Source organism: Leguminivora glycinivorella, chromosome 4 (assembly GCF_023078275.1).
Source record: "Leguminivora glycinivorella isolate SPB_JAAS2020 chromosome 4, LegGlyc_1.1, whole genome shotgun sequence".
Taxonomy (NCBI): domain Eukaryota; kingdom Metazoa; phylum Arthropoda; class Insecta; order Lepidoptera; family Tortricidae; genus Leguminivora; species Leguminivora glycinivorella.
Genome location: NC_062974.1, coordinates 12,997,257 through 13,013,626, shown reverse-complemented (window position 1 = coordinate 13,013,626; position 16,370 = coordinate 12,997,257). Strand labels below are relative to the sequence as shown.

General features: G+C 38.4%; 1 protein-coding gene across 1 annotated transcript; it reads right to left on the bottom strand.

The window, feature by feature from the left end:
- Positions 1 to 307: 307 nt before the first annotated feature.
- Positions 308 to 15,075, bottom strand: LOC125225746 (ras GTPase-activating-like protein IQGAP1). Its single transcript, XM_048129586.1, is given in 14 exon segments — positions 308 to 2,233; positions 2,516 to 2,909; positions 3,927 to 4,080; positions 5,074 to 5,214; positions 5,570 to 5,749; positions 6,925 to 7,089; positions 7,500 to 7,725; positions 7,891 to 8,747; positions 8,886 to 9,243; positions 9,245 to 10,796; positions 10,887 to 11,031; positions 13,504 to 13,581; positions 14,595 to 14,848; positions 14,934 to 15,075. Coding segments are annotated over 14 exon segments (4,923 nt in total). The 5' UTR covers positions 14,992 to 15,075; the 3' UTR covers positions 308 to 1,872.
- Positions 15,076 to 16,370: the final 1,295 nt, after the last annotated feature.

The following is a 16,370-nucleotide window of genomic DNA, read 5'->3' as shown; positions in this document are numbered from 1 at the left end:
TTCGACTAAATTAACCAGAATTTTTGAATTACATTTTTGGTTTCTTCGCGCTTTTCATATTTTCCATTGTTCAGCTTGAAATAGATAGTGTTTCTGCCTATGAAACCGATAATCTTAGATAGGACATTTATTTCTGTGATGATTACAGATATTTGTTCTTTTGACTAACAAAGGCACAACGAATACGTACATAATACAACCATAAATCATCCGTTAATTTATTTTTGTACTGTTTTCCCATCACTCATCAAGTGCTGACTAATCGGTCTTTTTTGCCGACTTAATCGGTCTTTTTTGCCGACTAGTCGCCGACTAATCGCCGACTACATATATGGCCGTATAGTCGGCTTTCCCGACTAGTCGGTACATCCCTACTTAACTAATCACTAGCGACGAACTCTTAAAGCTCGGCCACACATGCGCGTTTTGAGAGCGTAGGCGGAGCGTCAGCGGAGCGCATTGACAGCGGTGCGCCGGATGAACGCTGGCGTTGCGCGACTTGCGCGCAGCGGACGCCGATGGGAACTAACGAGCGCAGATTGCGAGCGGAATGCGCGCGGATTGCGTGCGGAACGCCAGCGTACGTCCGGCGCACCGCTATCATTGCGCTACGCTATCAAAACGCTTTATGTGTGGCGGAGGCTTTAAGTGTCTCCCCACACCTATCGACGTAGAATTGTCAATTTGTCACTGCAGAACCCCCTTTAGATACCAATATTATGTAAGTATAAGTATCTACACTTATAGCTACATTAAATATGTAGGCACACTCAAATGTTTATGTTATGACAGATGGCGCCACCTTATCAGTCCATTGCACAGATAAAGAATTTCATATGTGAGAGCGAGATTATATTTTTTTCTCTCTTACATATGAATAACAGTGACATGCCTATGCCTTTGCACTTGCACAGGCGCCGCCTGGCGGAATAAAATGCCACTGTTAATTATTTTACTGTGTGCAATGCGAACCTTTATAAACCGGCGCCGAGTGCCGGCGGCTCTGCCAGCGCTTCTGATGCTTCTATCAAAACCCGTGTTGTGTGAATGTCATATTCTCACAAGTGTTGTTGCGTGAAATAAACGTTTACTAAATGTTATTAAGCCGCTAATAATGAATCATTTGTCCCTTTCCAACGTATGGTATGATGGCATGTCAACTTTAGTAAATAAGGGGGTTTGAATATTAGATACGCCGAAGGCCGTATAAGTACCTACTTCAGCGTGTAAGGCACTTATTACACTGCGACGTCAGGTGTAGCGATTTCTAACTTGGTACTGTAGAAACTCTCAATGCAGCAAAAACGAAGGTAGTTGTTACATTTCGCACTATATTTCCTGTATCAGAACAAAAAACCGGTGCGCGGCGCCATACCCCTACATGGATTTTTGTTGTAAGTAGACGCGATTCGTTGCGTATCGGAGTTTTGGACAACGATATGGAAAACCACAACATCGTACTCGTACTATTACCGCCGCACGCGAGATGTCGCTTCACCTTTGGCTAACGACATGTCATGAACGATGTACGCGATGGCAGAGTAATACTATGCCACTAAAGTCTTAGCGTTGTCCCACGTGATTAAAAGAAACGATTTATTATTATTTAGGGTAAAACATGTGATCAGTGTTTAAAAGCACAGGCTGTAAATTTTCTCTGCGCTTACGATTTGATCACTTAACCAATGATAAACAATAAAAACAAGCTTATAAATTCTAACACAGGTACAATATAACTAGAAATTAAAAATGTGATAATTCATTAATGTGATGAAAATAATTAAATGTGATTAAATCATGTCATGATGAATACGATCAAAATATAAGTATCACGTCATTAACTCATTATTATTATCTCATTAATTCTAAAATTTAAGATTTACCATAGAACTTGCTATTCAGTAAGAATATTAGAAGATTCACATTGATCTTAGCTTTCCCGAACATATCCATAACCGCACAACCCTCATACTGTTTTTGTAGTAAATCTTGTATGTCTACTTCAATGGACTCCATTTCTACTCCCATGAATTTTCCTTTTACCGTGAATACTCCATTGTGGTCGGTGGGCGTTATTTCGAATTGTACGTTTTTGAACTGAGAAGGCGGCAAGCCGTCGATTTCTAGTAGGACTCCGCGCTCCAATAACTTGGCACCTGAATATTTGATTGTTAGCTTCGATTTTAACTTTTGGATGTCTTTTCCGGATCTTCTTAGACAAGCGTGGACACTCCTGAAATAAAATATTATCAAACCATGAGTTTGGAACCTTATTTTCAATAATCGTTATTATTTTTTGCAAAATCCACAGTATTTTGTGGTTGATTCTTTGAGGTATTATGCTAGGTCCTGACCTGACCACCATATCCTCAAAAGTAGATAATTAAAAAATGAAACCAGCAAATGTAGAACAAAATGACATTACATTTACGTAGGTCTATACTATGCCTACATTGTGGAACCAAAACAGAAACACTACTTCGAAAATCTTGATCTCTATATAATTGAGACTTACCTTTTACCAGCGTGAAGATTTGCGAGACACGACCTGATGTACTCGTCATAAGATTTACATTTTTCCTCATAATATTTAGTTTTCTCGTACAAGCTTTGTTTAGTGCGCGTAAGTGTCGCCAAGGCCCTTCTTTGCGCTTGTCTGTACTTGCCCTTATTACATAGATCTAGGGCTATAGACGTCACTAAAGCTTGGTACCCATCTTCGCGAGTCACGTAGCCTTCATCCTCGAGCATTTGTAAGTTCTTGCGTAGTTTAGCGATATGTTCTCGTAGAGTCATGGCGTCGTCGGGCCGCGCTTGGCCGGAATAAATGCGTCTTTTCACTTTCGCTGCGTATTGTTCTTGTTGTTCTTGGGTCGTGCCGATGCATACGGCTTCTAGTAAATGTTCACCTTGAAGAAAAAAATATTAATCGTGAGAATAACAAACAAGACTGCCAAATGAATTAATAATATTCATCATATGTATATATAATAATGTTTTTATATTATAATGCCGGCTGTACACACTTGTCGAGATCATGTCACCGAGAGTGTCGGCACTGCTCCAAGCCAAGGCGAGAAAAGCGAGATCGAGACGAGCAGCAGATAGCTACTCGTTCTCGGCCAGTCTTGGGGTCTCTCCACGATTGTGTAAAGCCGACGTATGGTGAAAGACATGAATAAAGAATATATATAGATTAGATTAAGATTACAAACTTTATAAAAATAGTTCTACAATACACATTTACATATAGGAAACTAATACTCATCTTAGTCATACCTAAAATAACGACCAATTACGAAAAGTCCAACCAAACTTGCCCATCATCAAATGATTTCCAAATCATGAAATACGAAAACCTAGCCGCAATCACAAAATATCGATAATAAAAGATAATTTTATAACTTTAAAAAAACCGTCACTAAAAAACAATTACCGAATACGAGCAGTTTTGTATAAAATCTCAAATCCGGCCAGTTTTAGTAGTAGCAGAGGCATTGAAGACCAAATTGGACGAAGTCACGTGACCGCTTCTCCTTGCGTGCCGTAAAAAGTAGTCCCTATTTTCTTTTATGAACATTGCAGAATGTAATTTGATACAATTTGATGTATTTTTTTACATTTTGTCCACCACAGTCGGCTGTCTTGCTAAGGACGCCTGGAACTAAAGGTGTAGGCGCTACGATACAGCCAATAGTTTCAAAAATGCGGATTTACGCGGGACTCCATAAAGGTCAAGGAAAAAGGGTACGGCATATTCTTTCGTGTTCAAAAGGCTAACACCAGCAGCTATGCCCTATATAAGATTACCTATAATATTTCTATCCAGGAAGCAAAAAAGAAACTATTATTATGTAGCATGGTCCAATATCGTCTTAATATTTGATATGATTGCATGGTAACTTTTAAAAATTAAGAGAACTTACCATTCAGGAACGGTATGACAGCGACGCATAATTCTTTGGTTTTGATGAACAGCTTGTTCAGATCAGTCATGTCGTCTGCCGGGGCTTGGAACTTATTGACGAGCGCTAGACACACTTCCAACCTCGCATTTTCTTCCACGGAGTCACCAAGTTGCTAAAACAAATAACAAGACATTCATTAATAAAAACCGGCCAAGAGCGTATCGGTACGCTCAGTATAGGGTTCCGTAGTTTTTCTCAAAAACTATTCAACCTATCAAGTTCAAAACAATTTTCCTAGAAAGTCTTTATAAAGTTCTACTTACTTTTGTGATTTTTTTCATATTTTTTAAACTTATGGTTCAAAAGTAGAGGGAGAGGGGGAAGGGGGGACACATTTTTTTAAACTTTTAAAGCGATTATTTCCGAATATATTAACAATATCAAAAAATCATTTTCGGAAACCCCTATTCATTTTTAAATACCTATACAACAATATATTACATGTTAGTGCGTTTTCACATTATCCGATCCGATATCGGATGACGGACCGATATCCCATACAGTACAGGCGCCATTTTGGATTTTTTCTATTGAAATCCTTCCGACACGAATGTGAAAACGCACTTAGGATTGAAAAGAAAAAAAAAAACACTCCCCACTTTACGTGTGGGGGGGGTACCGTAATAAAACATTTTTTCCACTTTTTATTTTACCACTTTGTCGGCGTAATTGATATACATATTGGTACCAAATTTCAGCTTTCTAGTGCTAAGTCACTGAGATTATCCGCGGACGGACGGACGGACAGACATAGCCTAACTATAAGGGTTCTTAGTTGACTACGGAACCCTAAAAACATATCGCATGTTCTTAAAAAAAAAGGGATTGTTTAAGTTTTGCCCATAAATACTAAAATATTTCTTGTAAGTATTTGCTTGAGATCGGATTTACCGTTTTTGATTAAAAGATATGGGTTGACGTTTGGTAATATTCTTTGCCTTTGAGTGAAAAAGAAGCCGCCGACTCAAGCCAAGCATAGCGACTTCGACGTAAAGTAGTGAATTTTAATAATTTACCATATCGACATCCTGGGTCCTACGACAGCGCATCTTGGTACTCGATGAGAATGGATATCTACAATCTCCTATAAAGTAGGATATATTACCGAGTCGACGTCCCGGGACGCGAGTTGTGCGACGGACGGCACGTCGCCGAGGTCGTCCAGCAGCTCGTTGAGGCGGTCGCGAGGGTCCGGCGCCAACACGTCCTGGTACTCGATGAGTAGGGCGTGTGTGTCTACGATCTCCTGTGAAGGTATAATATTTTTGTCAACGAAAATTCAGGTTCAAGCTTTTATCACTGACTGTACTTCTAACAGCTAATATTATGTGAGATAATCCTGAGAGCATCATCAGATCAGATTACCTAAACTAGGTGAGAAACGCTTAGGCACCGTAGCGACTGAAACGCAACTTTCAGTGTGACACACTGAAAGTTGCGTTTCAATGGAACTAACATAGAGGCAAGAAGCGTTGTTGTCGAAGAAATAGCGATTGTAACCTTGGCCAGGCCGCCGGCCCTAATCACGTCAGCTGCCAAGTAAGCTTTTTGGTTCAAACCCATCCAATAAGGATGTAAAAGTCGTGTAATAAATATCATACCTGGACTGTAATATAAATATGCGGGTTATGTAGCAATGTGGCCTCAGTGTACTCGTCCACCATGAAGTACTCTTCGAGCGTAGGCCCACGGCAGCAGCGGCGGAACACCTCCTTCATCCTCTCGTGGCAGTGCACGATGAAAGGGTTCAGGCAACGGAGGTGGCTGGATTCTGCGCCGAACTGTAAAAAGATTCTATGTGAGTAGGTACGTGTAAGGCCTGAACTAGTGCACGCTCATAGGATGCAGAGGGGCGGGCGTGAGGCGTGCTTCGCCGAACTGTAAACAAAATTTAATGAAACTTGTATTTTATTTCGATTCATGTAAGTACGTGTAAGGCCTGAGTATGCAGAGGGGCGGGCGTGAGGCGTGCATGTCAAACAAAGAAACTTGTATTTTATTTCCTAAGTCGACGTTCAGACGCCCCGCCGACGGAGCGTCCACTCAGATTTTACACAAAGGGTCCCTCCACACTATCGTCGGTGTCTAGTCAACTCAATGGCAGCTTCTACGTGCGACTTTGGCACAATTGCACAGCTACTCCATTTCTCGTAGCATTATCATGTCTACCTCGAGTACCTCGGCTTAGCGTGAACGAATAAAAAATGGTGCTCCACAAAATTTAAGGTCATTGTCTACTGTGACTCCATTAGACAATGACCTTAATAAATAAATATTGGGGACACCTTATGGACGGCGGACCGTAACTACCGTAAGCTTGTTTGCCACCGACGTAGTGTAGTGTAAAAATAATGTGTAAAAACTAAGCAAAGCTTGTACTATAGGTGCTAAGCGACGATATATATACTTAAATAGATAAAACATACTTATATACATAGAAAACATCCATGACTCAGGAACAAATATTTGTGCTCATCAGTCTCATCACACAATGCCCTTACGGATCGGGATTCGAACCCAGAACCGCAGTTTAGCAGGCAGGGTCACTACCGAATGAGCCAGGCTGGTCGTCAATAATCAAATCGTCATCAAATAATGGTCTCTAAAACTCTAGTTTTATGCGCGCTCAGAACATGTGGGATCAAAGAACTCAACATTCAAAATATTAGAAGAAAGCAATTTTGTGTACACAATTATTGATTTGGAGATTTGTTCGTTGAGTCCCACTAAGGAGAGTCCAATGGAACTTTCTGAAAGAGTAGCTGCAGAGAAAGCACTATTTTTTTTTTCCTATGTCAAAGTGTCACCTTCCATTTCTGCCGATTTCTGAGAAAGGGGTAAACGTACCTATGTAGGTGTAGGTCACCACAACCCCTACCAAACTTGGTGGTGGGAAACATTAAACCCTAATAAATTGAGTAGGCAAGTTGTTTTCGGAATAGTGTGTCGTACAAACCCCTTTCTTGGCAGCCGAAAAGTGTAGTATCTTCGCAACCGATGCCAAGTTCTTCCGCTGATCCGTAGTGAGGCCGGCTCCGTTCGGCATGTTGATGATGTGAAACGCGTCAGGCGCCACTATTGCTGCGTTGAGGAATTGGTAGTACACCAAATTTCCAATTACCTTAAAAATAATGCAAGTGTTACAATATTTAAATAACAATGTATCAACTACAATAACCATTGATAGTAAGATCAGGCGTAGCTAGCATATTTGCCCGTAGTAACGCGATTGGCGCCAGGAAAGAAATATTGAAACATTACTATCAGTGCTAATTTATAGTAAAATCGATATTCCGTCCGCCGTTTGATCTTCGAGCGGCGTGTGGATCCACATCCAATGGGAAGATCGCGTTTATAATCGATCGAATGAACGCCTTATACCTTTGAATGTCACGCTGGCAGGGCAAAGTAACCTGATCGGAATGCAAGACGTTTGTTATATTTGATATTGAACTGAAGCCGCGCGTTGCACACGTGATATGCTATCTTATTTTAAACTACAAACCTGTAAACTATAATTGTATACAATACCTTCAGAATATCTTTCTCAGGAGTATGAGGAAACTTAGAGGTCAAAGATCTGTGTAGAACTCGGGCCATGTAGGTAATACAGAAAGGCAGGAGTTCGGTGGAGTTGGTTATTTTGTCCAAGAACATTGTCACAATCGATTTCAGTTGGGTAAGGGCACTTTCAAGACGAGTTTTGACTTCAGGATATGTTAGGGCTTCTTCTTGAGTTACCGTGTAAGGCAGCTTCCTAGAAAAGGATAATATTTGGTCAATAACCCATTGGAGAAATTTCGGATATTTCATTGGTCAAAATATGTAATAACAATCCAATTTCCAATGTATAAACTAAACAAATTAAGTAATTAAAAGTTTTATTTAGATTAAAACGGGTACTTGATAGCGATCAACTTACGAGATTTCACCAGTCTTCATTTCTGTTTCATTCCTCCACGCTTTATAAATCTCTACAGGCCCAGTTTCTATGTTCAAATCCTTATCCTTCAGCATCCTTTCAACAAGGGGACCAATAATAGTTTGTAGGCTATTTAATCCAGATAATTGTCTAGATAGGCCCACTGCCATCTTGAGCACCAGTGGCGTCGAGGCTATTATATCAAAGGGTTTCACGACTTTGCAGCTTATTTCTTCCTCCAAAGTAAATCTAAACAACTTGAGCAGCAAATATTCGTCTCTAGGGTACGCCCCGAAATTATAAAGACTCAGAACAACATTCTGCACAAAGAAATTTGTCTTGTTTTGAGGTATACAAAAAAGTAGTTTGGACAGATAGGTGGGGTTCGTTTGTAACTCATAAAACAAATGTTGGTAGCCATCTAAAAGTCTTTTACATTCTTTTGTAAGAGATTTCAAGCCTTTAACAGCAGAGGAAACCGTCATCAGAGTGCCTTTGCCCTGATTTTGTAAAACAAGTTTAGTCATGGAATTGTGTTTCACCAAGTTGTTAAGTTTCAATCCATGCGCGGCTACTTCTTGTAGCGCAATCCTATTTTGGACTAGGAGACCTATTTTTAAATCCATGTCGTCAATTTGCTTGGACAGCTCTTGATTTTTCCTGATAGACTGTACAACTTCAGCTTTTAAACTTTGGAGTTCGATCTCTCGGTCGTAGTCTTCCGTCGAAAAGTCTAATAAGGGAATGAATCTCTTGACTACCTTCAGTTGTGGGTTGGGAGAGTGGAATAATGAGGCAAACGCCTGTCGAGCTCTGCGACCTCTCCACAGAGCTTGAATCTTTATTATTTTATGCTCCTGTAAGAAAATATTTATTCTTTTAAACATATATTTCTGTATAGTTAGTAATATACCCAAAATCAACAATTAATTTTAATCAAAAGCACTGACACGGCCAAATAGCCGTAAATTATAGTTAGGTTAGTAGTTACCTACCTGAATTTTATACCAAGCCATAGGATTTTGTTTTCGTTCTTTCCGCAATTTAGCCTCAATAGTCTTCAGTTTAATCATTGTCCTATACTTTCTTTGAATAATTTTACTTCTCCACCACGCTTGTATTTTGATAATAAATATTTCGTTATCCTTGAATAAGTTGAACCTCTGGTGTAAATTCTTCCTGAACAAATACCCTCGGCAATATGCCTGAAGTGTTACGATTGATTTTTCTATGATGACTTGTTTGTATTTATTGATATGATGTTTATTTGTTTTGTCTACAAGGCTTTTTACATCCTTTCGGCTGAAGTAGCGCGCGTACGGTACAAAATCTTTCGGAGTGGTCCAGCTGTATGTAAGACTCTATGTCTATGTAAACAGTATTCCCTGCATCTGTGTGACACACTATCCAAGGGCAGATATAGTGCCCGCGTTTCTTCAATGCCTTAGTAAACGTCTGAAAATACACATTCTTACATGCGCTGTCTACCATCAAATTAGAGAAAATAGGCGATAACAGAGCCTCCCAAAATTCATCAACATTATTTTTCAAGACTGCTGAGTTTAACTGAACTAAAGTATCAGTCAAGTCTTTCACCTTTGAAGATTCATCATTCACTTCATAGATAGTATCGACAATGTCATCAAGCCAAAGATTTCGTGAATCTTTATGCATGTACTTTTTCTTCAACATTCTTAAATATAGATGTTTCTCCTCTTTATGTAAAGGAGCCGGTATCTTCAAATAAGCACTTTTTAGAAGAGGCATAAGTGCCTCCACATTGTCATCAGATACTGTTTTGTTAATTCTCTCAATTACTGCCACTAATTCTTCATTGTCGTCATCCTCCAAATTGACCATTTCAATAGTGTCTCTTATGTCCTCTAGCGTCAGTAATGGGCAAGCGCACTGTTCCCTCACTTTGACCTGCAGCGCGGTCATGAGCGCCGACAGGTAGCGGCGGCGGCAGTGCGGCCGCAGCCCCTCGAGGTGCACCTGCTTCAAAGTCAATGTCTTCCAAAGAGCAGACTCGTCCCCCCTCTCCACAGACTGAGAAACTGCCGCAATTGCAGTCAAATACGACACGGATGCGGCTATTTCACTCTCGTTCAAGTTTTTCTCGAGTTCAAACTTCTCCAGCTTCATTTCTTCAAACATCAGTGGTATGGCATACTTATCTACCTTTATATTCAGTTCTAGATTAGGATTTGTCAATGCTTTATACAAGTCTTCACAGTTGCCCTCATCCAAAGCATTATTAACTTTAGCTATAGCAGTTTTATGATCTCCATGTTCAATTGATTTTCGATTACCTTCATTAATTACATTTTGAAATATTTTGTGCCAATTAGTGATGCTTTCAACTTCGACATCTTTATTACTTTCAATTATTTCTTTCACAACATCACAGTAAAAATCCAAGTTTTCTGGCTTATAGTCCTTTACTTTTACCCAAGATTCACTGAAGATCTTATGCAAGTTATTAATGTCGTTATCGTCTGAAGTGGAGCACAGTTTCTTCCAAAGAAATTTGTAATTGGTGGCAGTTATATGTCCTTGTATTTCTACAATGGTAAGCACTTCATCATACTCGTCAGGGATATAACTATCATTGAGGGAGTGGTTATGGGCGGCCTGCAATTTTTCATGTTTAGCAGCCTTCAATACCTTTTTATATTCATCCATAAGACGATTTTGAACATATTTTAACTTGAGTTGTGGATTCAATAAGGCAGAAGTTATTGGTTTATGACTGTCCAACAGTTTATTTAGTTCGATTACAGCTTTATGTATGCCTTGGTTGTCATCTACATTATTTTTTGATAATATACCATTGATTTTTTGAAACATAGGCATTGGATGCTCACATCTTTGTAGGTCTTTGGAGACTGTGTCAAGTTCTTCATCTAAAAAATCACAATTCAATTAAATTTCACTAAATTTACCAATATAAGAAAAATTATGATGAAAGAATGTATAACCACTTGAAATTTTACCTGTAAATACAGCTTTTCCATACACATCTTGAATGAGAGGTGCTTTCCCAAGTTTGAACAAATGGGTACTTAACGCATGTATGCAGTATATTAACCGTGGGATGTTCTTTTTATCGTAGATGTCTGTTGTTTCAGGTTGGAACGTCTGATGAAAAAAAAACGTATTTGCAATTATGTATTTAAAAGGTGAGTTGATAAATAGCGAGCAGCCTAGCGAGTCAATATCCTACTAAAACTGCCATTGTAGAAATGTCTTTTTAAGATGTAGTAAATGTCCAATCCCCTCTGACCCAGAGAGGTGATGGGGTTGATGAGGGACTCCAATCTCCCATTTTTAGGGTTCCGTAGTCAACTAGGAACCCTTATAGTTTCGCCATGTCTGTTTGTCTGTCCGTCCGTCCGTCCGTCCGTCCGTCCGTCCGTCCGTCCGTCCGCTTCCACTAGAAAGCTGAAATTTGGTACCAATATGTATATCAATCACGCCAACAAAGTGCAAAAATAAAGAATGGAAATAAATCTTTTATTAGGGTACCCCCCCTACATGTAAAGTGGGGGCTGATATTTTTTTTCTTTCCAACCCCAACATGTGATATATTGTTGGATAGGTATTTAAAAATCAATAAGAGTTTACTAAGATCGTTTTTGGATAGTATTAATATTTTCGGAAATAATCGCTCCTAAAGGAAAAAAAGTGCGCCCCCCCCCCCCCCCCCCCCCCCCTCTAACTTTTGAATCATATGTTTAAACAAGTGCGAGTCGGGCTCGCGCACAAAGGGTTCCGTAGCAGCAAATATAATAAACTTATTATGTCAATTTATACACCTGCCAAAATTACAGTTAAATCAACCTATCTCAAAAACTATAAGAGATACTTTGATCAAACCAAAAATCGTTGAAAGAGTTAATTAGCATGCATCACCTCTATTTTTTTTAGAATTTTATACCCCGTAGTTATAAAAATAGAGGGGGGGGGACATACTTTTTACGACTTTGAGAGCTGATATCTCAAAAACCGTTCACTTTAAGAAAAATGTTTTTTAGAAAACTTTATATCATTTTAAAAGACCTTTCCATTGATACCCCACACGGGTATGTACATCGAAAAAAAAATTTTCATCCCTCAGTTACATATGGGGGCCCCACCCCCAATTCTTTTTTTTTACTATTTAGTGTCATAATTTTGTAGCGGTTCATACAACACATATTCCCATCAAATTTCATCACTGTAGTACTTATAGTTTCCGAGTAAATCGGCTGTGACAGACGGACAGACGGACAGACGGACAGACGGACAGACGGACATGACGAAACTATAAGGGTTCCGTTTTTGCCATTTTGGCTACGGAACCCTAAAAAATATGAAAAAAATCACAAAAGTAGAACTTTACAAAGACTTTCTAGGAAAATTGTTTTGAACTTGATAGGTTCAGTAGTTTTTGAGAAAAATACGGAAAACTACGGAACCCTACACTGAGCGTGGCCCGACACGCTCTTGACCGGTTTTTTTTCTTGCAAGATAAGGGATTGAAAGTCTTTACCACAAAACCCACATTGCCGTGAATATGGGACGTCAAAGGATCGCGAGTATTTTACCATGACGCCTCCCAATGTGCTCAGCAGAGGCAGCGCGCGTGTTTTCTTCGGCCGAGTATCCTGCCTCAGCCAAGCACATCTGCTCTATGTGGTCCACAGATTTAGATTTAAATAGAAGAAACAGTTCATTTTTGTATGGCGGCCGAGTGTGTCAGATTATGTACTGAAGTTGTTACTTGCCTATGATTTTAAATATGTCTCAGGCCCTTGAGTGTTCATAATTTTTGTGTTTTGCAATTAAATATCACATTAAACGAGGCATTTTTAATGTTTTTGTTGACTTAAACTTACAAAAATTGACGCCCGAAAGCTGCAAGCTGCGATTAAAGATGGACAACTCAGTGGATTTTACTGTTCATTTGACACGCTAAGTAGATATGTTTGCTTGATCTAGATGTAGTCCCATATTCATGTAGAGTCACAAAACTGTTAGTTAATACATGATGGGTGTTTTACTTTTGTATGGTACAACAATAGAGAACAGTAGAAAATGCCTGGTACCTAATTGGTAAGAGCCTGACCTCTTACATTTACAAATTCTCAAACATGATATTACTGCAGAGTTTTAGAATAAATTTTCTTTTAGCTTTTGTGCAAACATTATAATTTTCAAAGTGCATTTAAGCTATTTTTATTATATTTTAACGAGCAGGCAGTTAATTATGGCAGCCATATTCTAATTCAAAAAAATTGCTATTACTTACGGAAGTTCTGTTTCCTGAACCTACTGCCCCTCATAATGTTGTGTTTTAAAACCCCATGTGCATTAAATGTACACTTTAATAATAAACCAGAATTTTTTTCAAAGCTTTAAAAAAATACCCAATTTACATACATACAATCACGCCTGTATCCCAATACCCAGTTTAATAAACGAAACTCAATTGAAATATTGAAAAATTAAAAATCTCAAAGGCCTAGTTTTCTCTCAGTGTTTACAATATTTTAAATATTCTGTTTATGAAATCGACCATAAACCAGTGTTTATCTAGTATATGCAAGAGTTATAATTATCAATACTTACAACAGGAAGTTCAGTTTTTCTTAAAACTTGCAGGAACATATTTATATTGTCTGTGTGTTTAAACTGCAAACCCATAACCTGTAATGAGAAAAAAATACTATCACTTACTGAATACCCATATGCATATTGAGAAACTGAGAAACTAATATTCTAACTGTTATATAATAATATTTTTGCAAATAAGTACTGAAAGAAAAATTTGAGATTTTAACATAATTTGTCATTATCAGCAATTTGTATCCCTCTCTTAGGGAAAAGAAAAAATATTCATACCATGTGGTAAACAAGCATATGGTTTTCTTAATAGTATGTGACACCACCAAATGTGACATACTGTGTGTTACCAACTCATAAAGGACTGGTCTAGAAAAAACTATCATGTCAAATTTACAACTTGTTTGGTAGGTATCACCATCAGGCAGGCAAGTATGGTTGTGCAATAAATGATAAAACATCTGGCCGTATTTGTAAGTGCGATAGGGACAACCTACTGTTTTATCGTTTATCGCGCGACCATGATTGCCTGCCAGATAAGCCGGTGTAAAAAGTTATTTTTTTTTCTTTTAAATAAACAGTTTTTTTAAATGACCTTATTAATGCTTAACCATTGATGACCATTTGATGACCGGTCTGGCCCAGCGTGTAGTGACCCTGCCTGCTACGCCGCGGTCCCGAGTTCGAATCCCATTTATTTGTGTGATGAGCACAGATATTTGTTCCTGAGTCATGGATGTTTTCTATGTATATAAGTATTTGTATATTATATATATTGTTGTCTGAGTATCCACAACCCAGGCCTTCATGAGCTTACCGTGGGACTTGGGTCAATCTGTGTAAGAATGTCCTATATCTATTTATCTATCTAACCATTGCTCATTATATGTCCACCAACCCACCTTGAACCATCCTGTGAATTTTGTCCTATCTTAAAAGCCTGAAACACACTTACAACCCCACTTGTCTTACTGGCATCCAAGGGCAATGGTAATCAATCACTTACTATCTGTCAACTTGTGGCATTTTGTATCTTAAAACAAATATGGGTATATAGTATTGCAACTTGGTTTACACATGAGAATGATATTTCTTACCTTATAACGCCTCTGATCAATGTCATAAATTTTCTTCAGGGGGAGTGATTCAGGTGCAATAAAATTCCCCAATTTGGCTAAATATACACCATTGCGCAGGTTTTCCTCGAACTCAGTAGTCGGAGGTAATTTCTCTTTCAAACATGCTTCCATCCATGTCTTGGCTTCCTCCAGCCGGCAAAGGTACTCGTACGCCACAGTCCTTTGTCTAATCACATCCATTTCTTGACCAGTTTTTCTCATATCTGTGTCACCTGTTGTAAGTACTCATGAACTATTGCGTTTTCAAAATAAAGAGTTATAATATTGACAACATTGTAGTAAAGTAAAAACACTTACAGTCGTCGATCTTTCCAATGCGAATGTCCTCCATGTTTTCACGTAGTACGGAAATCATTGTATTCTTTTATGCTTATTCTTATATCTTAAATTAAGTCTGGTCAACCATTACAGAGAAATATATGATGTATTTAAGTGTACGATGTTTTTATTTTAGTCAATAGTAACGTATTCACAAATTCAATAGTTCAACGTTTAAATCCGGTTTGAATAAATGTCAAAACATCGCACAGACTATCAAATATTTTTCACTATAAGGTTAGCCAACTTAACAAACTTTTTAAGCCGTACACTCACAGTTTTCATGGTTTTTTTTTAATGATGCTAGGGAGGAGCAACGATTTCAATCGAATCACTACTTTTCTCACCCGCTTTATTATATACAGAGCATTGAAGTACTATGTACTACGTACTAGAAATGACAACTCGAACATATTCTGTGCGCCGACCGGCAGCGGCGGCAGCGCGAGGCGCATGCGCGTGAAGCGAACCGTGTCATAGAGTAAGACTTGACCACCTAGACGCGACACTTTTAGTGTAGACCTTTTGATCGATCCGGACACCATACTCACTTTAGTTTAGGTATATATTTAGGTATTTTTGAATTCCTGCTCATTGTCCTGTGCGCAAGCTCGTTCGTCGCGAAAATCAAAAACTCGCTAAAATTGTCGATTGAGGTGATCAAGGCCCTCACCGCGACGTCTCCAGCACCAGCCCGCCATCGAGGAGAGTCGGTACCGACCAGCTGTTCGCCGAGCGGAGACAGGGTGAGTTGGCCTTTCGATTTGATTCGCTTTCACTGGCATAGATCGTTAAATTTTCTCAACTACAATTTCCCTACTCGAGGGCGATTGTACACCTTTGTTTTATACTTTGTGTGTGAAATACTAAGTAGTTTACTTTTAGCACTATTATACATTGTGTTATATTTAATTTCTACTCAGTGAAATAAAAATAAGTAATTGTTTTTTTCATAAATTTTAATTTCTTTTAAATAAATTTAGTTTTGTAAGTTTCTGTCACTCAGAATAATAATCGCGCCATTCACCTTGTTTTACCTCCCTTAAACACCGGTTGCATTAAATACTATTTCAGTTTTGGTGTCACTATTTTTCGTCAATAATGAGAATAATAATTCAGAAATAATTCAAAATCATGCTTATTGTATAATATTATCGACTAAAATTCGTATTAGAACCGTGTAATTTTCAAAACTATAAATTGAAATAAATATTTTTTTATTATATATTTTAAAAAACAGAATACGATCACAATTATTATACCTTATTACCTACATGTCATGTCTGCGCGATTCATCTATGATTCCAGTTGTCAAAATGGCGGCAAGAGCATCGCGTTTAAGGAGCCCGTTCCTTCATTATAAAAATTACTTAAATTAAGTTAGATCAAAATAGTTTGTCTACTAACCGATGAAAT